The 26,071-nt window shown below is 42.2% G+C and overlaps 1 protein-coding gene across 4 annotated transcripts in view; it reads left to right on the top strand.

Moving 5' to 3' along the window:
* SNX25 (sorting nexin 25) overlaps positions 1-26,071 on the top strand; it is an 89,644-nt gene that overhangs the window by 2,809 nt on the left and 60,764 nt on the right. For 2 of the 4 annotated variants that reach the window (XM_031440305.2, XM_031440304.2), the window contains exon 1: positions 4,669-5,323. The exons of 1 other annotated variant lie outside the window; for it this stretch is intronic. In XM_031440305.2, the coding sequence (XP_031296165.1) occupies positions 4,955-5,323 (369 nt within the window). In that variant the 5' untranslated portion in view covers positions 4,669-4,954. Of the gene's footprint in view, positions 1-4,668; positions 5,324-10,646; positions 10,664-26,071 lie in introns of those variants that run through there. One more of the 4 variants, XM_064477558.1, reaches the window with a different exon arrangement.

The raw sequence follows: 26,071 nt of genomic DNA, 5'->3' as shown, positions 1-26,071 counted from the left end.
TCAGTGACAACTCCTGTTCTAAACTGATTAATTCTGAAATACTAACTTTTTACTTCCCAAGAGTATGTTCTCTTTCCTGTGACAAATCAGACACACTGACTTGTTTTAGGTAGTGCATAAAAGCTTTATCTAATCTTAAATACATAATGTTTATCTTAAAATATTCAAAATCCTTTCCTAATTTATGGAAGAATATTTAATCAATAATTGTGTACCACTTACTTTATATTTCACTCTGCTCATGACAAATATCATGAAACAGCATATAGATCAGTTCAAAAAGTGTTTCAGCCTACATATATTTTGGAGAAATTAGACAGCAAATAAACACAGTTTATTTTCTTTCTCTTTAATCTGCTGCCCAGTAATACTGGATATCAAAATCTAAGTCAGCTTAGAATTTTTTTATGTTTTGTGTTTCATAACTTGAAAACGTTAGGGTAAAATAAAGCTAAATGATATGGCTATATCTCCAAACTTCCACCTGACAATCATAGTTGTGCACTGCCTCCCAGGTCCCTGTCCTTACCCAGGCTCTTTTCTGTATCTCACAGGTAGGTGGGAGTGGATTATGAAGAACTAACAATTCCAGGAACAAGAAGTGTGAACTTAAACATATTTGAGTGTCAAGTCCTCAGATGCTACTGATTTTGGTGAACAGCCTGATGATCCACCAGAAACTGATTAGTATATTCTGTCCAAGTAAGTTGTGGTAGATTGTTAAAGTAATGGAACCAATGAATTACACCTTCCAGTGTTTAAGTCCATGTGTAGGCCCCCTAACTCCTGGCTGAGCCATATGATTTGCTTTGGCCAATGGGACGTTAGCAAACATAACACAAGCAAAAGCTTAAAAAGGACTTGTCTATGGCTTCCCTAAGATTGTCATGTGAAGAAGCCCAAGCTACCTCTTGGAGGATAAGAGCACAGGGAGCAGAGACAGACCATCTCAATGGAGACTGCATAGCCCAAGCGGCCCCAGCCTGGGTTCCAGGAGATCACAGTATCACTAGTGACCCAGGCACGAAGAGAACTGCCCGATGGACCCCAGCCCAAGTTGCTCACCTACAGAATCATGGGCAAAGAAAACGGTTGTTATTTGGTGGTAGGTGGTTATACAGCGACAGATAATTGACATACCCTATTTCCCTAAATTTCAGGTGAAAACTTAGATAAATTGAAATCATGTGATCTGTCCTTGTCAATTCTTTATCTTGATACCAGCTAATTTAATTTACAGTACTTTCCTGTGTAATTCTCTTTCTCTTTGAAGATTAGTGTGAAGACTTTTCTGACTGAAATTTTCCTAATATGAATATTTTTACTTACTAATAGGGAACACTGCTCAGCATAATTTATAGGTCTATGTTCTAAAATTGTATTCAGAGATGCATCTTTCTCTTAGAAATGCTGCAGTATGCTTCTTATAAGCTTTAGTGGTCTACAATTTGTTTTTAAAGTATTATATAATTTCTTCATTTTTACTTTTTGAAGTTTGGCCACACTTATATCCATATTTTCCATAAACCACACTCTACTTGAAAGTTTACAAAGAAAGAAGGGTTAATGGACCTGTTAGGGTCTTACAGAGAAACAGTAGAAGAAACTATAATGATACCTAGGTCTTTTGATTCATGTTAACACCTTTATTCAGAATTTTACTAAAAGTGGTCGAAGGCAAATACTGTGGTTTTCTCTGTAATCCCATGGGTACCTCCAAGGAGAGCTAGGGGATTTAAGGAGAAAGATACTGAACAGTGAAGAGGAAGATGCATCACATATTTGGAGAGACTGGGTGTTGTCTGCCTATTTGCACAGATATTTTAAATGTCAGTTATTTTTCACTTAATTTATCCTTATGATATCCCAGTGAGTTTAGGAGGATGCTATTCCCATCTTACAAGAGAGAATTGTGGAGACAGCATAGAGCATTCAATTATAGCCTGTCAGAATGTGCTGGCCAAAAGAAATGTAAATAAGGCACCACTACTTAATTGGGTCATTAACTTAGGCCTGGTAGGACTCAACAACACTGACTTCTGGGAAGGAACACCTGGATTCTTATTTCAAACCTGACCTAGGGCCACGTCTCCCTCAATACCTCCTGATCCCACCTCTCAGTGTTCCTCAAACCTTGCAGAGCATAGAAACCCAGCTACTGCTTGTTAAGTAAATGTTTGAACTGTCAATGCTGACTTAACAGCAGAACAACGGGCTTTAAGGAAGTTTCCTGACCACAAGTGTATATTTCTCCAGATCTTCATTCTTGGGAACAATACACAAGTGTGTTGGAAAGATCACAGCCTTAAGAGTTACAGATTGGGGCTCTCAGTAAAAGTTAGACAGTTTCGCCTTTACTGGTTATGTGATTTTCTGACTTTAGTGATTGTTATAAATCACTTAGCACTTGTCAGGGGGCTGGCTAAGATACCGGCCATATCCTACCCACAAAGCAACAAAACTAAACACTTTTAAAAGCATGGAATACAGATATTAAGTTCATGAATTTTAATCCTGTTTTTCATCCTCTGTAATATAGGATGACTAAATGAAGTAGAGTTTTTAGGAAGTATCATGGCATAGTGCTTAAATGCACAAGCTCTAGAACCAGACCACATGGGGTGATAACCAAATCCTAGCTCTGATATTTATTAGTTTTGTAACATTGAGCAAATTATTTTACCTTCTGTGCCTCAGTTCCCTCTTGTGTAGATGGAGATAACATTGTAGGGGTTGTTGTGAGGATTAAATGAAGCACGGCACACAATAAGTGCTCAATTAGTTACTATTATAGTCAACTACGGTAAACCCATATTTTGGAAAATTTTAAATATATAGAAGTATATAAAGCCCTCAGCCCTCATTTACAAGCCCTGGCATGTAAATGATCGGGAAATATGGATGTGATTTTGTTTTATTTGAAATAATTTGGATTTGTAGGGTACACTTTGAGGAGCCCCAGTGGGATGAACGTTATTTTAGAGGAAAAGGCTCCTTCAAAATCAGTCGCTGCTTTATTTAAAAATAAAAAAGAGAAGAAGGCAAGGAGATCAGGAAGGTAGTAACTTTTTTTGATGTCATCTACTTGTCATCACCTAGGCATGGTAAAGTCACATCTGGCACAAGGCACTCATTATCTCCTTGTCTTTGACTTACAAGGTATAAGAATAAAGTGTTCCATGAATACTAATGTTAAAAACTGTAAGCTTTTTAAAAAATGACAACTGTGAACAGATTTTCATATAGATACATAAAATAATTCATTTCTGTACTGTTTTGTTAGAGCTTAATATTAGGGATAATTTTTTTAGGGCTCCTACTTCATGTCCCATTTGAAATCTGTGCCATTCCAGGGAAGTTTATTACGAAGACATGAATCACAGTGGGGCTGTGTGGACACTGGCATGTCTTCTTTTGAATAATAACCTCTTGGAAAATATGTTGTTTTTAAAAGAATAAATGCCCACTAACTATTTTCCTTTACTTCGTATGAATGTTGTATTTTCTTCTTTGTTGAAATGACAGGGATTCCTTATAGAAAAACAAAGTATAGTCACACAATATTTGAAAATACATTTTAATGCTTACTTTTCTTAACTGTGCCTCCCGGGAAGCAGGATATAACTTAACTTGGAAAACAATAGCGCTTTTAAACTGTTGAGATTCTTTGTGACTGCTGCATGGGGAGAGGTCTGGGCTTTTTGCTTTTTAATGTTTCCAATATCCGTCACGTCTTCCTCATCTGTTTACCTCCCGTTCCCTTTCTTCCCCTTTCTGTTCTTGATTTGCACTATCTACTGTATCACTCCCTTTTAAATAATCATTACTCTCCTTAGTATTCCTCCATTTCCTTTAGAATTCCTTTATTTATCCATTAAAGATACATCAGCTGCTTTATTGGTCTTAGTAGTTATTTCTAGTAATTAGCATATTGGCATCTTCTCCGTAAGCATTATCTTTATATTAACGCCGAGACCATGATAGAAGAAAATATGTACTCTAAAAATTACCTGGACCACTTTCACTTGCGTAGGTAATAGCATTTGTACTGAATTGTTGGCGACAAAAATACAGGGACTTGGAGCCAAAGTGATGATGGCAGCTGTGCACACCCTCTGGCACCAGGCACTTATTTGGGCCTTTCCGTAACTAGGAATTGCAGGCTTCATTTACTGCCCACATTTGCCTGATGCGTTCCCTGAGGCGGCTGGGTGGGAAAGGGAAGGTTGTTGGGGGAACTGTGTTAAAAGTGAGGATCGGGAACGGTTGGCTATTTAAATAGCAGGTGCAAACGAGGCAGAAATTTTGCGGGCTGTAAGCAGGTGAGGAAGTTACTTGTCAGTGATGAGCGTGCGGGACAAGGATTAAGGGATCCCCTGAGCTCGAGAATTACAAATGCTTCTGACACCTGCAGCAAAATTTTCCATCCACAGACGGTATCCTCGGGGAGGGGCGGGGAGGAGCTCAGGGAAGAGCAGTTTTCGCCGGGATTGGTGGCGGCCCCTTCCTGGGGGGCAGCGGCGGGTCGGACCCCGCCCCCGCGCCGCCGGTGGGCGGCCGGGTGGGGCGGGGCCGGGCACCTCCCAACTGTCACTCAGCCGGCGTGGTGGCTCTCCGCCCCTCGACGCGCACTCCGGGGCCGCCTCCGCTCCGCCCCAGGCTTCGCCAGCTTCGGCCAGAGCGGGTCCGGCTACCTGGGGAAGCCCAGCCGGGCAGCTGCGGGCCCCGCGCCGGCTGGCGGCGCTGAGGGGTGGCCGAGGGGAGCTCCTGCGGCGTCTGTGGGAGCCGTTCCCTCGGTGGGCCGCCTGTGAGGGCATGAGCGCGGACTTCCCCTGCCTCGGGAGCGGCGGGAGCGGCGAGGGGAGGAGGCGCCGCGCGGAGGCCACCGTCCAGGGCAGCGCCGGGGAACAGCAAGGCGGGAGATGTGCCTGTCCTTAGCGGCCCAGGAAGCAGCATGCACCCCGATGCCACCGACAGCAGCGGCGCCGGCCTCACGGGCGGCCGGGGCGAGCTGCGGCCGGAGCCCCGGGAGGACGCGGCGGCCCCACGGGGCCCTGATGGCGGGAGCTGGTGGGGGTCGGTGGCCGTGGCCGCACTCGCCGCCGTGCTCGTCTCCTGGCTGGGGTACGGCTGCTGGCTGGCGGCGGAAGGCGCGAGGCCGGGCACCGTTGTGCTCTGCCTCAGCCTGTACATGGGCTGCGCCATGGGCGCCTTGTTCTTGGGGTCCCTGTTCTCCCTGGTCTGCCGGAGCCGGCGAGCCCCGCCGCCCGACTTCGCCGCCGCCTGGAGACGGCGGGCCGCGGTAGCCCGCCGCGAGCTGGAGGTGAGTACCGGTCTCGTCGCCGCCGCACGCGCGCCCACCCGCGGCCTCCCCCGGCCCGCCCGCTTCCGGCGCCCGCTCCGGGAGAGCCGGGGGTCGCGGCGGGCCCGTGCTCTCGGCCAGGCTCCCCGCCGCTGCGCTGGACGCCGGACACAAACCCGGCTGGGGTTGGCGGACCGGGCGGGGGGACGCTTGCGTCCCCTCGGCCCCCGCGGGGAGCGGGCTCCCGACTCCGTGGGGTTTGCCGAGATGCGCGTTAGTAGGCGATGTAGTTGCTCGGCAGCAGTCTTCAGCCACAGCTTCGGTAGCTGAATAATCTTTCCAGACCTTCGATGTTGCTCTGCAGTTGGCGAGTGGGAGAAAGGGGAGCACGGCGTGCACTGTACGCAGGCGCTGCGCCCTGTGCTGGTCATTACGTGGGGTTCTGGTAACCTTTCTCTGTGAGAGGCAACTTTATGCCCCTTGACGACGGGGAAACTTGGCTCAGAGGGGCCAACTTGGCTTAGGTCACCCAGCCGGTCACTCGTGCCCAAGCCTGTATACACTTTTTACCACACTGACCCGTCTTCCTCCATGTTGATGAATATCGCAGTTCCTGTGATTTAGAAAGTAGGTGCCCGAAATCACTGTAGTTTGTAACAAATGGAGGCTATCATCAGTGAGGGATGGGGATATGGGAAATGACAGTATTTTAAATGTACGCTTCCTTAGTGTTAAACCACTGCTTTATCTGCCTCCCAGCTTCTATCCAATAACCCTTTAAATGAAACTTGATTCTGTCGTAGATTGACACTGCTTGACTGACTGATACTGTCATTAAGCTGAAATTGACCAAGCACTCTGGGGTAAGAGAAGTGGCAGTGGCTCACTTCCCAAGAATATTTGTTGGAAGCATCATTACCTCCTGGGTTTTGCATTTGCTTGTTATATGATCTGCTTGCTTTTTTGTAAAAGTCATTCCACTCTTCACCAAAAGTATCCTTTCCTGAGTGTGTCAGTTCAGAATGCAGAACTGAGATATTGGCTGAAGGGTTGTAGGTAAAGGAGTCAGGCATCCTCATTCTGTAAGTTGAGCAGCAATTCAGTATATTAAGGAACGAGAACTTCTGTTTTCATAAGTCATCTGAAGTTGTATTTATTTCTCTTGAAAACCTTCACTCCGCTGTCCATTTTTTTCATATCTAATTTAGCAAGAGTTGATGAGTAGTTGATATTTTTCCTCTTGCTTTTTCTTTAAAATGGTTAAAAAATAAGGATCCCAAGATTTTACTAGTTGGTTTATTGATCTATGAGTGATAATGCAGTTCTTTAGAGTATTGTAAGAGGTTATAATTCATTTAGTACATATTTATCGAGTGTTTTATACAAACCAGGTATTTATCTGGAAGCTGGGGTTGAAACAACAAGACAGATAAAAGCCCTGCTTTCTGGAGATTATATTCTCATGGGGGATCAGACAATAAACAAATAAATAAGGTCCTTTAGGATAGTGATAAATGCTTACGAAACAAAAAGTAACTCAGAATTATGTGATTAAGAGTGCCTGGTATGTGGGGCAGGTGGGGTCAGGGTCCAAGCCTTAGTACTGCAGTCCACTTTCAGGGCCTGGAAGCCTCATGTTGTGGGGGACCTCCCTATTTCCAGGAAAATTCCCTCAAACCTCCCAGCTCATTTGTACCTCTGACAAAAGTTGGGTTATCATCCAGAAAGACACGTTAGTGGAGGAATTAGAGAAAATAATATTTTAAGTGGCAGAAAACGAAGCAGCACACGTAATATCTCATGTATACTACCCTAAGACTTCGGGCAGTAGAAGAGGTGAAGTGTAATTTAAGGAAGGTAGGTTATAGGTCATTCTTTTTTAATTCAGTTTCTTATGATAGTGTTAAATAAGAAAGTAAGCACATTAGGAAGTTTATTTTCTAAGTTATGTTACTTAGAATTGAAATGTATGTTATTCACATAAAATTACATATTATTGATAGTACCAGTGCAGTTTACTCTGGCCTTAAGTTGTGCTGTATTTCCAATAATTTATGCTTAAGGTTTTTTTTTAATGTTCTTTATGAATGGAACATAAGCATGTGGTGAAGTATATAAAATATCTGTCAGTTCTGTGGGGTTAGGAGCTGGACCACACAGGTCATCGAACATATGTGAAGGGGGAGGCTGTTTCGTAGTGAACCAAATGGTGACTGTTAAGATTCAGTGACTACTACAGAAGTTTTGATTCTGCATTCAGAAAAGAATTCTCATTTTTTCTTATACATTTTGGATTTTTCTGGTGTCAGCTAGACATGCCAGACATTGGGATCTATCCTATCTGTCCATCCTTCCTTTCTTCCTCTTTTTTTTCTTCTTGGCTGCCTTCTATAGAGCAAAAAAAAAAAAAAAAAAAAGCATGTACTGTTATAAGTAGGCAACCAGAGAAGCCCACACTAAAAGGGGAAAGGTGTTTTCATGGCTGGGAGTGTTCAAATGTTCCTGCATGCTTCACAGTGTCGTTACTGGCTGTCAACTCCATATGATTAGGACCCATGATTGACCCCTTTTGTTATCCTTTGTATCTTGTAGGAGCTCCAGAAGTGTTTGCTGATGATAATGAAGAAAATTATGTCTGTTTTTGGTCACTAATACAGGGCTTTCCCTCTTCGATTAATCTAGTATTTACTGGGCATCTCCAATGTGCAAGGATTTTGATTTTCCTTGGGTGGGAATAAGGGCTGATTAAAGTGGTAAAACTAAGTTTCATCTTGGTTAGAAATAATATCCAGTGGTATACTCAGGTGGTAAGCTTTGTAAGGTCAGGAAGGTTGACACTGAAGTCTCGACAATTGCTATCTGGGCCCCACTCTAGAAAAACTTGGATTTTGTTGCAGGCCAGCCAACTGGAGCTGTGATGCTCTGGGGCTGGCCTGCTCCCGGAGTAACAGCTGTCAGCCCAGCTCTGCTGAGTAGGCTATCAGAGTGTGGTGTCCCTCCTCTGAGGTTGTAGTTTGGTCTCGTGCCAGGCCAGTTAACTCACGTGGACCAAGAGCTCAGGTTCACAGCTGCGGTTACTTGACCCTAGCAATGATCTAACCAAGGCAACAGCAAGAAAAATCTGGGAATAGTGAATTTAGTAGTTTAGAAAGCTTATGTTCGTTACTGGACCAGCAGTACAAAGTGCATCTTCATATAATGGAAAAAAGGTAAATTATTTCTTGCATTTTGATGATTGAAAGATAAAAGGGAATAACTTCTTTAAATTTCGTTATTCACATAGTTATGGACTTTTTTTTTTTTTACATTGTAATTTATTAAATACTTCTTGATTTACAATCTATAGGTTCAAAAATAAGCAGTTAGCTAATGTGGACTGGAGAGCTGATACAAGAAAGTCCACAAAAGTCTGGTGCATATGGGAAACTAAAGTCCACTGCCTTGTGAAGAAAACATTAATGAAAGACTTCTCCAAGTTTAGTCAGATAGAAAATTTCAAGAAGTTCATCAGCTCTAGTAAGCATTTACTATCTGCTGCGTATCTACTCTTCTTATCTCATGAGATGATTTATGGCCTAGTTAGTTGCTGAGTGTCAGTGCCAGGCACATAGTAGGTTCTCCATAGATGGATTTTTTCCCCCATGAATGAATGGATTATTATTTGAGATGAGAACAGTCTTGAGTATCCAACTGACATTTTCAGATTTCCGATTTCCACCGTAGTTCCCTAGAGAAGGGCTCATAGTCTTGCAATAGGTGTCACTTAGAGCTTGGATAGTGGCTTTCTGTGAAGTGCATGGCAGCGTTTTTAGTGTTGGGGAGGATTCAAAGATGAACAAGATACTCCCTGTCCCTGCCCTCTCCCGCTAAGTAGGTTAGAGATACAGAAGACTGAATGGGAGGGCAGATGTTTATACAGACAGTGGAGACATTCACACAGCAATCCATGGCGCCGCTTAGCTTGGGTAGGACTTCTAGAATCCCTAAATAGTTCTTTCACTATTACTAATACAAAAGTTCTTTTGAGTAAAACAAACTTGATTTAGTTACTTGAGGGAAAAAGGAAAAGAAACAAGACTCAGGGAGACTATACACAGCCTCTTTGTGACTTCCCTTTATTATGCTAATGTGATAAACTAATCCTCAATAATTTGATGTGGATAGTGGCATAATACACTTAGTGTCTTCAGAATATTTGTTTGTATTTTAACTGGGGGACTTAAGCTGTGGTGGCTAGTGGGAAAAATGTTTTTGAGGAAGATGGCTTTTGAGACCCCCTTAAATCTGCGTAACTCTGTGGTGCAAGGTTGTTCTACTTTAAAGTTATCCTATTCGTCATTTTTAAATTTAATTTTTATACAGGTTGTACAATCACATGGCTTTAGTAAAAAAAAAAAAAATGTAAAAGGATATGTAGTTGAAAACAAAATCTCCCTTCCCTACAGGCAGCCATTATTAAGAGATTATTCTCTCAGAGATATGTTATGCATATATGAGCAAGTACAAATGTGTATTCAAAAAGAGGAGCTTTTGATACTTATAATCTCTTGATATATAAACAGTGATTACTCGTAAAGGAATAATTATTTATTTCGTGTATCTTTATTATGAAGGAACTAGTTCTAGGGTTAGTGAACATAGCATAAGAAGTTATATATGACTAGTGATAACCTCAAAGTAGGTAGATAACATTCACAGTTAGACTTAGAACATAAAAAAAAATGCTGATCAGAACCAGGAAATGTATCCTAAGAAATTATGAACGTGTGTTTTTCAATTTAGCACAACTGTCTGAAGGAGGCAATACATATTTTTGTAATTTGTATGAAAACATAAAAAGCCAAGCAAACTGTCTTAAAGACGGAGTCCATTTACTGTTTGGGATCTGAGTTGCCGGTGAGTATGAGAGATGAATCCTAGTTTGCGCCAGGTGTGGGAGTCCTCAACTGAGAGAGGAGGACTGGATTTTAGTCTGTAGACATGGCACCTACTCAAGCTTCTGAGCACTGGAGTGGCATCAGAGCTGGGCTTTAGAAATGTTACATGGAATTGCGATTGGGAGGGACTCAGGAGGAGAAGCCCCAGTCGGTTGCAGTGATAAAAGGTGAGAGTTAATGAAGCTGTGTGAATGGAGACAGGAGGCTGTAAATTCAAGAGTGAGAAAGATATTTCTTTGATGTTAATTATCAGTAGTTATCATTACAGATTGGTTCAAGAATCTTCTCAAGAGTATCCTAACATTCTCTTTAATAAATCCATCCTCAGACCAAAGGGTCCTACTGTTTATTCACAGATGTGAAGACCAAAGCCTCCAAGCTTGAATGTTCTACTAGGAGCCTCAGTCCTGGCCATTCTCAGGAGGTTTGTTTCTCACTCTCTTGAATCTTAAACTGCTCTTGCTTTGGGAGCAGGCTATGATGTCACCTTAGTAACTGAGTGTTGCCTTCTTAAAAATATCTCCAGTTTCATTTCCCAACCTTATCATTTTGCATGTAGGAAGTGCCCTAGATTCCTTAGCATTTATGAGCCCTTGTGTAGTCAGAATGGTGCACACAATTGTACTAAAAAAGGTGACTCGGCAAACTTGGAGCCAAGGGTTTAGGCTTTAAAAAAGGAATAGTGTCTGTGCAAGGTTATTAGTATTAAAATGATGGCATACAAAGTTGCCTTTTTTTTTTTAATTGCATCTTTGCTTTTGAAAGAAAACCTTGGAAACCTGAAACTTCTATTTTCACCCTTTAGTGTCAGGTTACTTTCTAAACGAGGGTCGGTCGTCTGGGTGGAGGTGACTGATGTGGCAGGAGTAGACAGGCAGCCTTGTCAGGGGCTCTGCTGGGTACCTGGGGGCCAGGGCTTGGGTTTAGTCAGTTGTTTCTACACCCTCCTTTAGTCCTGGGCTGTGTGCTTATGTAGTTTCTCCAAACAGAGTGGAGACTTCGAGAAAGCCCGTTGGGGGTTGGTTGCATTTTGGTAGACTTCTCAGCTCAGATGCTGCTTTGGGAGAATGTAGTTACGAGCATGGGGTGTGCTGGCTTTATCCTTGGGGCTGGCCCTTGGGGTTTCCATATGTGAACAGCCGTGAGCTGGATATAAAGAAAAATGAATATGGTAACTCCAAGTATAAAGCCTCTGAGGCCAAGGGGGAAACCGGAATGAATTGTGCATTTTTAGGGTAAGACATTGGAACTCATTTAGGTCACTAGGATCTACTTAGTGACCTTCCTATTTTAGTGTAGAATGCAGCTCTTGGAAAACTGGATACATTTTTTAATGAACACTCAGTTGTAAAGTGATCTAAAATTCTGCAGTTCTTACCCACCTTGTATGTTTGAGTGAGGGTACGTTAATAGTAGTAACTCAGATGGTGTAGGGTTTGCTCCTGTCTGTTCATGCAGGACCTCATCCTGTACCCCACCCCCCATACCTGTGAGTCCACAGGCAATATTTGTGTATTTATGAATACGTTCACTTATGTTCTGCCGTTCCTGGTCACTGCAAAACATTTTGGAGAGGCTTCTCTGTGCCACTCTGTGAAAAAGCATATTTCTTGTTGCGCTACTACTGTTTTGGTCTCATAAAACTGGATATCCAGGAGTGCTTGGTCCTTCTATTTTTTTTCTGAGCCAAAGCCACAATATGTGCTTTATAGATGAGGATGTAGCCCTGTTTCTGTCACTCAGATATGCTTAAAAAAATTTTTTTTACCTTGTTATAGAAGTTGAGAAGCTGTGTCCCTATTTGCATTTCCTGTAAAGACAGCCCCATCCCTTATGTCTGGCTCCTCAGAGCAGCCCCTGAGGTCAAGCTAGGGGTATCTCTCCCAGCTCCAAAGCCTTCTCTGGTCCCCAACCTTGAGGCACTGCACACAAGCCACCTCCCAAATGGCCTCTTCCTCCCATGCAAATATACTCTTACAAATTACACACCTGAGGGCCACACGCAGACTCTGCCAACTTGTTAGACTTGAAATTAACATCTTAACATTCCAGAAATTTCACCATGTTTTTCCTGAGGCACAGTTGTTAATCTCATATTTTTCCTTCTGGTTTTTTTTTTCCTGTTTTACTAAACCTTTGAGATTGCAGCCCCTTGATATGCTCAGGAAGTTGCTTTGTTTTCTAGACTTGAATTTTGATCATTCTTGAGGTCCCGTTTTTTAAATTATCTCTCTCTCTCAGGCAGTCTCACTCTGGGGCCCTCTACAATAACCTTGTCTACGCTGAGGGTTAGAAATTTATTCCTCAAGTTCAGACTCACTTACTCAACTGCTTAACTTGACACTTCCACTTGGTACTATCAGCGGTGCCTGAAACTGCACAGGTCCAAGTATCCCTGTCCCTCTCCCATTGCTCCTGGTGTCAGTGACTGGCACCTCCGAAAGTCCCACATCCTGGAGCCTGAGTCCTTCCTGCCGTCTCCTCTCTTTGCTCCCCAGATGCAGTGCATCCTTGTCTCCTTGCCTCTTGAGTATCTTGCATCCATCTACTTCTTTCCATCTCTCCTGCTTGGTCCCAGCTACCATCATGTGCCACCTAGATGACTGCAGTAGCCTCTCAATTCATATCTCTGCCTCCCTGTTGGCCCCTCCAGTTCATTCTCTTAAAAATGCAAACCCAATCTAATCCTCTTATGCAACATATTTAATTAAAAGCCATCAGCAGCTTCCTGTTCTCCCAAGCTTCCAGCATCTCTCCTGTCATAATTACCTTCAGTCCCCATGCTTCCTCCTCAGCCCCCAAAGTGCTGACCCTTCTCTGTCCTTGGTGACTTTGAATAATGCTTGCTCTGCCTTGAGTCCCCTGATGCCCCCTTACCTAGTTAACTTCTCTTCCTCAGGCCTCGGCTGTCACTTTTGCAGAGGAGCTTCCCCTTTCTGCCAGCCGCACTGTATACCTTTCCTCCATTGTACTTACAACTGTAGTTTTAATCTTGGACGATTCCTTGCCCCACTTTCTCATTAACCTTTGAACTCCATGAAGGCAGAAACTCCCCGCTGTATCTTTAACACCCAGCATGATTAAGTAGGTAAGCAATAAATATTTCTTGAGTGAGTGAATAACTGGGAATCAGTAGAGCACAGGCATTAAGAGAATGGTTTTGGAGTCAACCAGTCATTTGAATTTGAATCCTGGCTCTGCCTTAATAACTCTGATAATGGGCAACTTACTTCAGATTTCTACGCTTTGGTCTCCTTATCAGAAAAGTGGAGATAGTGAATACCTTCAAGAGTTGTTTGGAATAATGTGATAGTATTTGAAAATAAAAATACCGGTATTTGTAAAAGTGCTTTGAATTAGAAGATGTTAAATGGTAGATTTTACACTTTTATCTTTTTAGAAAACTTACAAGATTAAAGATGTAGATTCAGAAAAAAAAATCACACAAAATAAATGTATAGTTGGATGAGAGATTATGAAGACAATACTCCTGTAACTTCCAGAAGCCCCTCTATATCTCCAGTGTCAGCCCCTTCCGTCCTAGCTAATGCCGTCTTGACCCAATAATAACCACTTCGTTTGCTTGTCATTATGGTTTTATCACTCAAATGTGCATCCATGGACATTTTAGTTTAGTCTTGCCCATTTTCAAAAATTGAGTTTTCCCTGTATTCTTTTATTTTCCCTATAGGTTATCTGTTGAAGAATCTGGAGCATTTGTCCTATAGTCTGGATTTTGCTGACTGCATATGAATAATACAGCTCAGCACGGTCCTCTCTACTTTGTACGTCCTGCGAATTGGCGTGGACCTCGTGCCGAACTTACGTTTGATCCTTTTGGCAGGACTAGGTGGTGTGACTGTTCATCAGGAGGCACATAACCTCTGATTGTCTTTCCTTTAGTTAGATTAGTAGCTGTTGATGCTCAATACTTGGACCCATGAATTTGTTGGGGTGACAAATAGGGATGTTTTAATCCTGTCATTTGCCTTTCATTTTCATTTTTAAAAGGAGACACTTTTCTATCATCTACTATTTGGTTACACTGTGGTACAGTTCATATGGAAAAGCTGGATAAATGATAGATTCTTTCCCATTATCAGTTTCCAAGATAATGAGTTGGTTCCCTGTCATCCTCTGAAGGTGACCAATTAGTTTTGTTTTAAAAAATATGAACTCATGGATTTGATTGTACTTGCTGGGTTTCAGCCAGTTGTAATTATTACCTTTCTTGAAGCTTTTGCAATTCCATCTTTGGCCAGTGGGAGCCTTTTCAAACTGGCTCCTGAGTCCTTTTGATATGACCCCGCTGGTCCGAGAGTTTTCTTGCTATCTGGGATAATAAGCTATTTCGTGTTCAATTTGACCATTTTTTCTTTTCTCACACCTGGAATTAGCCATTTCTCCAAAAAGAGCCTTGATTTCTTTTAAGGGGAAATGGTATTTCAGGAACTTGTTCTGTCTCAGTTCCGAGCAGCACAGCCAGACTCAGAAGCAGCTGCTGGGACTTCACCTGCTTGTTTGTTTGTAGGGTGACCAGCTGTCCTGGTTTGCTCAGACCTGTCTTGGTCCTAGCACTGAAAGTCCTGTGCCCTGAAGGGGGTGGGGGACTCACCACTATTGGTTTGCTCATCGTGTCTTGGCCTTCCCTATGGAGAGATTGGAAAAAAATGTGTATGAGATCTGTCTTTTGCAGAAGTTAGATTTATATATTCTGTGTCTTATTAAAGGCAAGTAACCCTTATTTTGAACAGCGCTTTGCGGTCATCTTTGCCATTTTCTTATTGTAGCCTATAAATTGACATTGCTAATGAGTCCAGGAATATGGTTTCTGTGCCCTCAGTTTGATTCATTTTACTCTAATCAGTGGCTGTGAATACAGTGGACAAATACGTGTACTCCAGGAGTCATGATGTGAATGTCATGAAGTGAGCGCCTCAGTAATTGCCATAGCTAAACTTAGTATTTGTTGCATTTACTGTATGCAGGTGCATATATGTGTTACCTAACTTAATTTTTGTATCTCCTATGTGAGGTAGGGACTGTTAACCTCATTTTACAGATGGGAAAACAGGTTTAGAGAGGCTAAATGATGTGCCCAGAGCAAGTGGAAGAACTAAGAATTTAACCCAGGTCCCTTACTTTGCAGCCTGTACCCTTAACCACTTTATTACGTGGACTGATTCGCGTTTTAAAAAACTTAAGAATCCTTGGGATGGTTCTAGGATCTGTTTAAGAATTAGTGTCACTTGAGAGGTCTCAGAGTGATGTCACAGCTGCCCCTTCTGTGCTCATGACAATTATTGCTAATCAAGTAAGGCTGCTTTTTTTTTCCCCCATGGCTGAGTCAGGATGAGGCCTCAGAATCCCTTTCAACGTAGCATTCCAGACAGCCACTAGAAATGTATTAGAGTTGACACAGAGCATGAGACCCACCTGCCATTGTTATATTAACAGTCTGAGAAATCCTAGTAAAGGAAGCTGGTCAACTGTTTTTTAACCCTGTATTTTCTAAATATGACTGAGCCCTGTATCCCCCCTCCCCCACCGCCTTTTTTAAACAATAAAGAGATTTATTATCTTAGGAAATAACATGTAACCCAGAGGTAGGACAGGCCCATGTGGGAACGTCAAGCCTCCAGGAGCATCTCTCTGTATCTTTCTTGGCTCTGCCCTCCCCGTGAGTGGGACTGACTCTCAGGCTATTGGCCAGATGGCTGCAGGAGTTTCACAGCCACACAGGATGAGAGCCAGAGGAGGGAAGGCCCTTTCTGGAATGAGGAAAGCGTTCTTAGAAGTGCTGTGGTGGTGTTCTCATCCTCTTGGCCAGGTTTGGGCAGGTTCCACTCCTCACGTCCCGCGGGGACATGATTTCTGTGATTGGCCCAGCCAGTCCTACCGAGCGCAAGGAAGCAGTGGAGTCAAAACAATGAACGTTGCACTGCACATCACAGGTTCTCCTGACTAGGACCGACCTCCCCTTGTAGCCTGTCTTTCACACCTTCATTCCCTCTTCACCTTAAGGAACCTTCTCTCTGTCCCTGAATTTACCTTCATGGGTGTATGTGTTGCACCTGTTGCTCCTGGGGAGGCCTCTGCCCTCATTTCTACACATTCAGTTCTTGTTAACAGCCCAGGTCAGTGCCCTTCCATTCTGTCAGCTGCCCAGTAAACATTCGTGGAGGGAGGAGAGGGAAAAGTCTAGTGAATTCCAGGTTTCTGGCTTGGGTGCTTGAGTGGAGACCATCCACATGTGCAGGCTGGGCATGGTGGGAGGCGAAGAAGGAAGTTTTGACCATGTGGATTTTGAGATGCCTGTGGATACGTTCAGGCTGCAGGAAGGTTTACAGCTTTGCGATTTGAGGGCAAGATCGGAGAAGCAGATGTGTTGGTGGTCAGCCTGCACGTGGTAATTAAAACTACAGGGCCAGTGAGACTGCCGAGGGCAGCCTGTAATGGCTGACAAGCAGCGAGCAGAGGGCAGGAGGCAGAGGAGTGCGATGAAGAACACTGGAGACAGTGAAGGGGTGAGGAAGCCCAGAGCAGGCAGGGGGCAGCGGCGTCGGGCGTGCAGGGTGGGCCAGGAGGAAGGCCTGGAAGTGTCCCCGATTTGACACTGGAGACTGTGCTGGGGGTGTCCCAGGAGGGCGGAGTGGACACGGGGGTAGACGTGGTGCTTATTCTCTGAGGTGAAGGGCGATGGGGAGGGGAGGGAGCAGAGACAGCAGGTGCGCGGTGCTCTCTGGAAGCCTGGCCGAGAGGGCGAGGAGGCAGTGGCTACAGGTGTGTGTGTCCTGGGAGTTTCTGTGGTTGAGGGGAGAGACTTAATCCCATTTCTGGGTGAAAGAAATCGGGAGAAGTAGAGAGGAAGGGCCTGAGCATTTCAGAGGATGATTGCTGGAGCAGGGTCCAGCAGACAGGATCAGAGTGCAGGAGGAGCGTTTTGGCTTGAGACTAAGGGGAAAAGGAAAAATGGGAGCACACAGAGAGGGACACCTGTGGGAGGTGGCGGGGAATTGAGATACTTCAGGCTGGGTTACCTCGACTTTCTTGGTAAGTGGGAGGCAGAATTAATTGCTGATGTTGAGGAGGATGATGTGTTGAGGGTAGTTTTAAGAGAGGTGGTAAAAGGTTCTGAAAAAAATAATGAGAACAACAGCAGAAGCAGTTACTGAGCCCTTACTGTGTACTGAGTACATCTTCATTTAATCCTCACTGTGACCCCATGAAATAGCTACTATTATCCCCATTTTATGGCTCAGGAAACTTTTTTGGGGGAGGGGAATTTTTTTTTTTAATTGAAGTATAGTTGATTTACAATGTTGTTAGTTTCTGGTGTACAGCATAGTGATTCAGTTATATATATATATATATTCCTTTTTGTATTTTTCATTATAGGCTATTACAAGGTATTGAATATAGCTCCCTGTGCTGTACAGTAGAACTTTATTGTTGATCTATTTTATATATAGTAGTTAGTATCTGCAAATTCCGAACTTCCAGTTTATCCCTCCCTACTCCTTTTCCCCTCTGGTAACCATAAATTTGCTTTTTATGTCTATGAGTCTGTTTCTGTTTTGTAAGTAAATTCATTTGTGTCTTTTTTTTTTTTTTTTTTAGATTCCACATAAAAGTGCTCTCATATGGTATTTTTCCTTCTCTTTCTGGCTGGCTTCACTTAGTATGACAATTTCTAGGTCCATCCATGTTGCTGCAAACGGCATAATTTTATTCTTTTTTATAACTGAGTAGTAGTCCATTGTATAAATATACCACAGCTTCTTTATCCAGTCATCTGTCAATGGACATTTAGGCTGTTTCCATGTCTTGGTTAGTGTAAATAGTGCTGCTGTGAACATTGGGATGCATGTGTCTTTTCGAATTAGAGTTCCCTCCAGATATATGCCCAAGAGTGGGAATGCTGGATCATATAGTAAGTCTGTTCTTAGGTTTTTGGGGAATCTCCCTACCATTTCCATAATGGCTGCACCAATTTACATTCCCACCAGCAGTGTTAGGAGGGTTCCCTTTTCTCCATAGCCTCTCCAGCATTTATCGTGTGTGGACTTTTGAATAATGACCATTCTGACTGGTATGAGGTGATAACCTCATTGTAGTTTTGACTTGCATTTCTCTAATAATTAGCGATACTGAACATTTTTTCATGTACCTGTTGGCCATTTGTATGTCTTCATTGGAGAAATGTCTGTTTAGGTCTTCTGCCCATTTTTTGATTGGGTGGTTTGGTTTTTTTGTTGAGTTGTATGAGCTATTTGTATATTGTGGAAATTAAGCCCTTGTCGACAAAGTCATATCATTTACAAATACTTTCTTCCAGTCCATAGGTTGTCTAGGAAACAGCTTTAAAGAGGCCCAGGGACTTGTCACAGGTAGCAGAGGTGGTGAACAAGGGCCCCAGGCTCTTTCTGCATGGGAGGCAGCCGCCTTAGACTTTGTGCTCTGCTGCCTCACGAGAGCAGGGAAGCTTGTGGTATAGGGTTCAGGGCACAATGCTGGTGGAGGCGGAGGTGCATTTCCCCTCCTCTCTGCTCAGAGGTAGAGTGGCTGCTGAGCTAGGGCTTGTCTTTAAGACCACGTTTCTCATAAGGGGGGGTTTTATTTGAATTTCAACACATTTATTTTAGATAGAAAAGGAGGAAAGAATTTTGATGATCTAGATCTAGGCTGGGGCAGATAATTTTTACTCTCCAGTTAGAAGGGATGTACAAGTCAGCCTCTTTTGAGTAGATTCAGTTGAACTGAATTTTCAGTTTTTCACAACTAATATTTTTATGGCACTAATCCATCTCACTCATCCCAATATCTTGTACATGTATGTTATCTGGGCCACTGCCTGGACCTCAGCTTTTCACTTCAAGGGAACTATGGAAATAGAAATCTCACTGAATCCAATTATCAGTGTGATATTTTTCCAACCAGGTCCTATATATTTTATCACTGATTTTCATTTAAAAGCCAGTCAACAAATTTAATAAGAATGGTATTATGGTATTCTAGGACAGTGATGGAGTTAAAAAAAAAATGATTGCTTTTATTACTAAAGATCTCCGTGAAAAGAAAAAAAAGATCTCAGTTCTGTGTGACTCATCCAATTGTTGAATTAGTTACATGGCAGCTTTGAAGGGGCAGCCACTCTGGCACCTTCTACATTTATATTCAGTGGTTTCAGTGAGAACACTTATGAAATGAGAATCATTTTTGTAATTTACTTTAATATGTATGAATTTCAAGACTGTTAAGAAATGATCTCATGGACTGATTGTATATTTGAGTAATTTTACTTCCATGACCTGGGCTGGAGAGCGAATTGTGAAGATTCCAGAATAGGCAGAATATTAGAATTCCTAAGCACAGCCTCCCATGGTGCTATCGCTCATTAATTACTCTACTATGAGCTTCCATCAAGAGTAGATTAAGCCCCTTGAGCACAGAGAATATCATTTATTTACCTTTGTCTCTGGTACCCAACGAAGTGGCAGACACACACAGTCCTCAGTATGTGTTAGAGGATTAAATGAGCTGATGGAAATGGGATTCATATCCCTGAAACCTCTGATTTCCCTTATGAGCTTAAATTTACAATGGAAGCCAGTGATAAAATGGCTACAGAATTTTTATTACACAGACCTTTGCAGGAATGCAAAAAGCTAATGCAGGTTTTCAGTTACCTTCCCTAAGCCAATTCGCTTTTTCTTCATTCTTCTCCTCCAGCCCTAGTCTCTGTTCTATGCTTGTCAGTTTAGGCAAACTGCTGTCTGCCTGTGTACTTTCAAGTGCACAGTTATAATTTCAGTTTCCAAACCTGTGTCTGGCTTGAAATATACTTAAATTTTTCTTGTAATCAAGTGAAGTGTTTTTTCTAAGGATTTTCAGATTTGAGTCCTTGACGTTAGAAATAAAGTACATTTTTTCTTTCCATGAGTCTAATCCTTCCAACTGAATAGAAAAACAGTCCTTTGTATATTAACCTTTCTGAAAACCTACCTCTGTTGATCAGCTAATAGAAATTTTGCCTTTGCATTAAGGCTCATTTTCTCTTAGAAAGCAGATTAATAACCAAGAAACACTACTAAAGGAATCTGCTTGTGACAGTAAACTCTGAAAATATGATAGGTCATAATACTAATCACACGCAGTACAACTATAATCATTCTTCAGGAAGGAAGTCAATATTGTAAAAAATATTTAGACTATGACTTTTGGCACCATAACAACAACCTATATTTGTATACTGCTTTATAATTTTAAAAATGCTTTCACAGGCATTCACCTTCTTGAGATGCATAATAACACTGTAATATAAATAGGGCAGGCATTATTTAAATTAAACTGAGTCTCAGAAATGGACGTGTTCATTGCAGAAAGAAAACGGCAAAGGATCAAGCGCAGCCTACTTTTTTCTGGGTCTCAAGTGCTCTTGCCACTATCATGTGATGTCTGTGTTTTTGCCAAGTAATAATAGCAGAATTGCACCCCAGCCTGAAGCACATTTGAGTTTCATATTTGTTCAGAGAAAAGATCTGGTTTCATACCCAGTCATAGGGTCTAGTCTCAGGATCTGTCCTGACTGACGATTATCTCTCGTTGTAGAAATAAAAACAGAACCTCGATTCCTACATTTGCTTGTTGGCAGGGTTGGCCTTTAGCCCAAACACAGCAATACTTTGATAACTGGTGTAGTAAGTGGCAGGAGCTACTGATGATCTAATCTGCTTTTCTTCTTTTGCCAAGTTCATTTCAGGTAAAATCATGATAACGATTTATGCTTCTGGAGGCCAAGGTGGTTTACTTCAGTGCCTAAAGTGTCCCCAAGGTAGAGAAGGCTCTGACCTGGCCCTGCCTCTCTTGTCTGTTACTCGCTTCCCCATCTGGAAATACCTGCAGTGTTGGGCTTTCAAGATGCATAGATTGGTGTTGGTTAGTGTTGGTTGAAGAGGCTGGAAAGGAACTTTTCCCATTCACCTTAGCGTAGTTTGTGCTTCAGAGTGTCCTCTACCCTCCATGTCCTCTTGTTCCTTCATTTTCTTCTTAGCTAGTAGAAGACTCTCCTTAAAGCACAGTAAAATTCTTGAGGCGCACAGTCCTTTGAAGTCAAGAGTCCAAATCCACTGTGTATTTCATAGACACTCAGTATTCTTTAGAACACTTTTGGTGATGCTACACTTAGATCAACGGCATAGATATGAAAATATTTTTCCTTTAAAATAGAAAAAATGGTGAGCATATGTAAATATACAGTAATAAGAGAATAGTTAAATTATGGTATAAGTCATTCAAAACAATATATTCCAAATCTTTTATTACATAAAAGATGCTCATGGTAAAATACTGAGTGTAAAAAGCCAGATGCAGAACTATGTGAATACCATGATCCTAATTTCTTTAAAGGTGTATGAAAATAAAAAAATACGAATAGGAATTTATAATTAATAATGTGTTGCCAGGCATCGTTTTAAGCGCTTCATGTGTATTAACTCAGTTAATGCTTATATCAACCCTAAGAGGTAGGTACTGTTGTTACCTTTGTTTTACAGATGAGGAAATCAAGGTACAGGAAAGTAAGTTGTCCAGAGTTAAATAGTAAGGTTTGGAGTCACTGACTAGGAGGAAATAGACCAAAATAGACCAATAGCTATTATCTCTGGATAATGGTGGTGTAGATTGGTTTAATTCTTTCAATCTATAATATAGAATGTGTCTCTGGTCTTGATATAATTGGCAATAGCATTTTTAAAAATTGAAGCATGTTTGGAATCTAGAAAAACAACATGAGAACATGGGTAGGTTTGAATTTTGAAGAGTATCTTTTCTTTCTTATACCTAAAACAAATTATACTTGACTGGGGAGGGAGACATAACCACCGCTTTCTATCAGTACAGTCTCCCTAACTGATAACCTCTCAGTATATGTTTGACAATTTCCTTTTATCAATAAGGAGAACAAGACCTTCTTTATTTAATGATTAAACATTGTAAAGCACAATCCAGGACCTGATCAAACCAGGTTTTGCTGGAGTACTAAATACTTCACCAATAATAGAACGTGTAAAGGCACATACACAATAGAACATCTCCAGTAAACAGACACTTTCCTCTGTGGAAAATACAGCCTCAAAGGCAAAAATACTTCAGTAACAATATGTTCTATTATTGTCTTAACTTTGGTGGCTTAGCGTTTCAGCCCTTCTCTCTTACTTTCATTTCCACTATTCCTTTCCCTTCAGAAAACCAGCCCGTCAGCCATTGAACCAACCAACTGATTAGCCTCAATTTGTTGAAAGTTGGTAACATTTTGAGTTTTATTAGTGATAATAGCTGTGCTCTGCTACTCTGTGCCAGGCATTCTGCTCAATGCTTTCTGTGAGCCAGCAATTACAGACGAGACGCCCAGGGTTTGAATGTGGCTCCGGGTTTGACCCAAAGAGCGTAAGCCCACAGTGTTTGGAATAAAATGAATTACTTGAAGATATCATCTAAAATTCTTGATTTCCATTTTGTTGTTGTTGTTGAGAAGAATTGGAACCCCTGGCAATCCCCTTAACTCAATCTGTTTTCCTTGCCAGGCTCCTGTGGTCTGGCTTCTTTCTTGGACCCGTGATATTAGGTGTTTAATCCTCTGTGGCATTATAAGCCCACTTAAGCTGGAGAGGCAGTGTCTGGGTCAAGGACCTACCGTTAGCAGGAAGTCCTGCTGGACTTGGGAGCCCCTGTTCTTCCTGCTCTGCCCCCCTCACAGCTCTTCAGTGCTGCCACTCAGCTCCTGTGCCGGGCACGTCACAGTCTTTTGTCAGGCTCTTTGTCACATCAGATGGCCTTTCTAGTGTCTTAGTCTTCCTGAGGAGGGGTATGTGTGGGTTCTTTGTTTCTTTGGTTTTAAATAAATTATTTTTTGAGGATGAGGCAGAATATGGTTGCTTTGAAAGGAGCCATGGTTTTGAGAATCGCATAGTTTAAGAATGAGAATATTAGTCATGGGATCTCAGTAGGTTGTCAGATGCTGAAAATACTTGAAAAGACTCGGCCACGTGACAGCTCCATGTGGCTAATGATGATTGGGGACTTGCGTTTGTTTTCCTAAGATAAATCACTATTTCAGGAGCTTTACAGGAAATTATACCCATCATTCCTTTAACTCTGTACAACTGTTTTTCTTTTTAAAATCAAAATACATTAAAATTTTTTTTTAATGTACAAGTATATAGTGCAGGAGAGAGACATGTGATTATTTGAGCATTCCAGGAAATAGGCAGAAAAGGATTTACAGGTCATGGGGCTGGCTGTCCTAGCCCCTTCTCGGCTCCCGCAGGAAGCAACACAGTAAGCAACATCTTACTTGTAAACAATGGAAAATGAAGTGTACGTCCTGGCTGCATTCCAGGTTGCTCCTTGTTGTTTAGCCGCTGATGGTGTCAGAGTAACCCAGGTCTGTCTGTGTGGATTCTCTGCAGATGTTGTTTCCTCGGGATGGCGTGTCTTACCTCTGACACAGACAATTTGAGTGTATTATGGCTGTAGACTAAGAGCTGATCTTCAGGAGTAAACAGAAAGCTGACATGTACTCAGGAAAGGGTTTGTTCATGAGGCAGCTACTCCTTGATGCTGAGCATCTAGTTACATATGTCAGAGAAAAGCTTTCAGGTTTTGCCCTGTCCTTGGAAGACATTTTCAAAATGAGCAGTTTTACGTTGAGACCTCTCGCTTCTCTCTCCAGGAACTCACTGAGTGACTAAGAATGATCTCGATATGTTGGTTTCAAGCTAGGTTTAAATCTGAAAATGAAGATGGGTTTCATTTATTTTTACTGAATTAAAAATAAGGTCTGTTTTTTACTTGGGAGGGGTTCTGGTTCACCAAAAGCTTTTCTCTGTTCGTACCGGGATGTGGATACGAAACTTCTAAGGAGAGCTGACTGGTCAGACTACATTTGAAGTCCTCATTTCTGGATTCGGGTAGTGAGGATGTCTATCACTTACCCTTTGTGACAGAGGGAAAAGGACACATGGTTTTCTCCCACCTTCCCTAGAACCAGCATTATTAGGAAAGTGACTGTCCGGAGGAGGCGGGCTTTCCCTGAGGAGTGGGACCTGCGTGCTGCAGGGAGGGAAAGTCAGTGTTGGCTTTAATGCGTCTTGTGGGGAAGTTTGTTGTGTGGAATTTCTTTTTTCAAACCTATAAATAGAAGGAGAATGAAGACAATTTTTGTTCAACTGTCCTCTGGGCCACAGGAATGTGTGCATGTGTTTAGCTGCCCGCTTTCTCTCCTCCTCTGCTCCCCTCCTCTGCTCCCCTCCCTCCCTCCATGTAGTGACTGATTTACACTCGGGTAGTGATTTAGTCACGAGGAGATTCTGGCTCCATGAATATTAAATCCTTAAAAAAGGAATCTCCATGCATGGTTACCCAGTTATTTTTGGCCCTTGATGTTTTCTTTTATCTTCCGGTTCTCCTCCTTACAGACTTCATCAGGCTGCCCCAACAGGATAGGGATGAAAAACTTTTAAAATTCTTTCTAACAAAGGCGAGTGACCCCTGGGAGATGGGGTGCAGGGAAATCCAGGACCAGAATGGAAAATCAGATTGAAAAAATAGTAGAGCTTCTACGTAAAGAGCCAAAATAGAAAACGTTATTCTCCTAAGCTTTCTATGTAAATTAAAGAGAGTAAAGACCTAATTCAGATACAGTCGGCAGTGACAGACATACACTTACTGTGGGTATTATGTCTCAGTATGAAGCGGAGAGAGAAAAGAAAGATGCAGGCAGACGGCAAGAAGTAGTATAGCCAAACTAGGGAGACAAAAAAAGGTAGAAGGTAAGAATAAAATCAAGTTTCGTAGGAAGTGGTAATGACAGACACAAAGCACAGAATATGCATAAATACCATGCCCTGCCTTTCCACCGGCCAGGTTCATACCTGCTACTCTCCCGGCCCTTCAAGACAGTTTCCATTTTAAGAACCCAAATTCAGAAACTTCTCAAGTAAGTATTGTTTGGCTGTAGTTTCATCATTCGGTTAGTGTTGTGTGTGAAAACGACCACACCTGTATTTGGGAAGCTATACCAGACTGTTGGCCGGAAGCTTGAGAAGTTGTGATTTAAGTTATTTATCAGTATAGTACTCTAAAAGTATTAAGTCAATTAAGAGATTGTCCAAAAATCTTTAAGTTGTTTAACTATCTGCCTGATGTGCTGAAAAGCACTAGCATTTTAAAATTCCTCTCGTTTCTTCAATTTTTTTCTCTTATGAAATAAAATTTTAAAAATTACAATAAAATGTGTAGACTATTTAATTTTATAGCAAGCTACTCAGGGACTAGAAAATAGTTTTAAACAGTTGAGAGTGTATTCCTTTTAGGCGTTAAATGGCTTTTGTGTACAGGATTATGGTTATCTACTTTTTTTATGATTCCTTGGGAAAGTGTTGAATATTAATTTATAACAAAGAGGGATTCTCTTCTGAGTAACTCATACATCTTAAGGCTTTTAAAAGTATTTCAACTAAGGAATCTTAAGACTTTGGCTTTTGTTTTTTAATAACAGTGATCATGAAAACGGATGACACTCTTGGCATTTGACCCGTGGGTAGTGTGAAGCTAAGCGAAGGACTGGAGATTTTCCACTTCTGGCTCTGGTTGCGTGGTCCAGGGCCACGGGGTTGATTGCAGCTGTGTTGAGGTGGCCCGCCTGACACAGGGGGATTTCCTCGTGCGTGTTTGCTGGCTGAGGGTCATACTAACGTTAGCCATTTAGATCTCCTGAGTGACGTCAAAGTGCACTTATTTCAAGGACTTATTTCCTGTGCACAAAAAGTAC

This window comes from Camelus dromedarius, chromosome 22 (genome assembly GCF_036321535.1).
Source record: "Camelus dromedarius isolate mCamDro1 chromosome 22, mCamDro1.pat, whole genome shotgun sequence".
Lineage (NCBI taxonomy): Eukaryota > Metazoa > Chordata > Mammalia > Artiodactyla > Camelidae > Camelus > Camelus dromedarius.
Note: the sequence above shows the minus strand (reverse complement) of the source record. Positions and strands in the feature narration are given on the sequence as shown.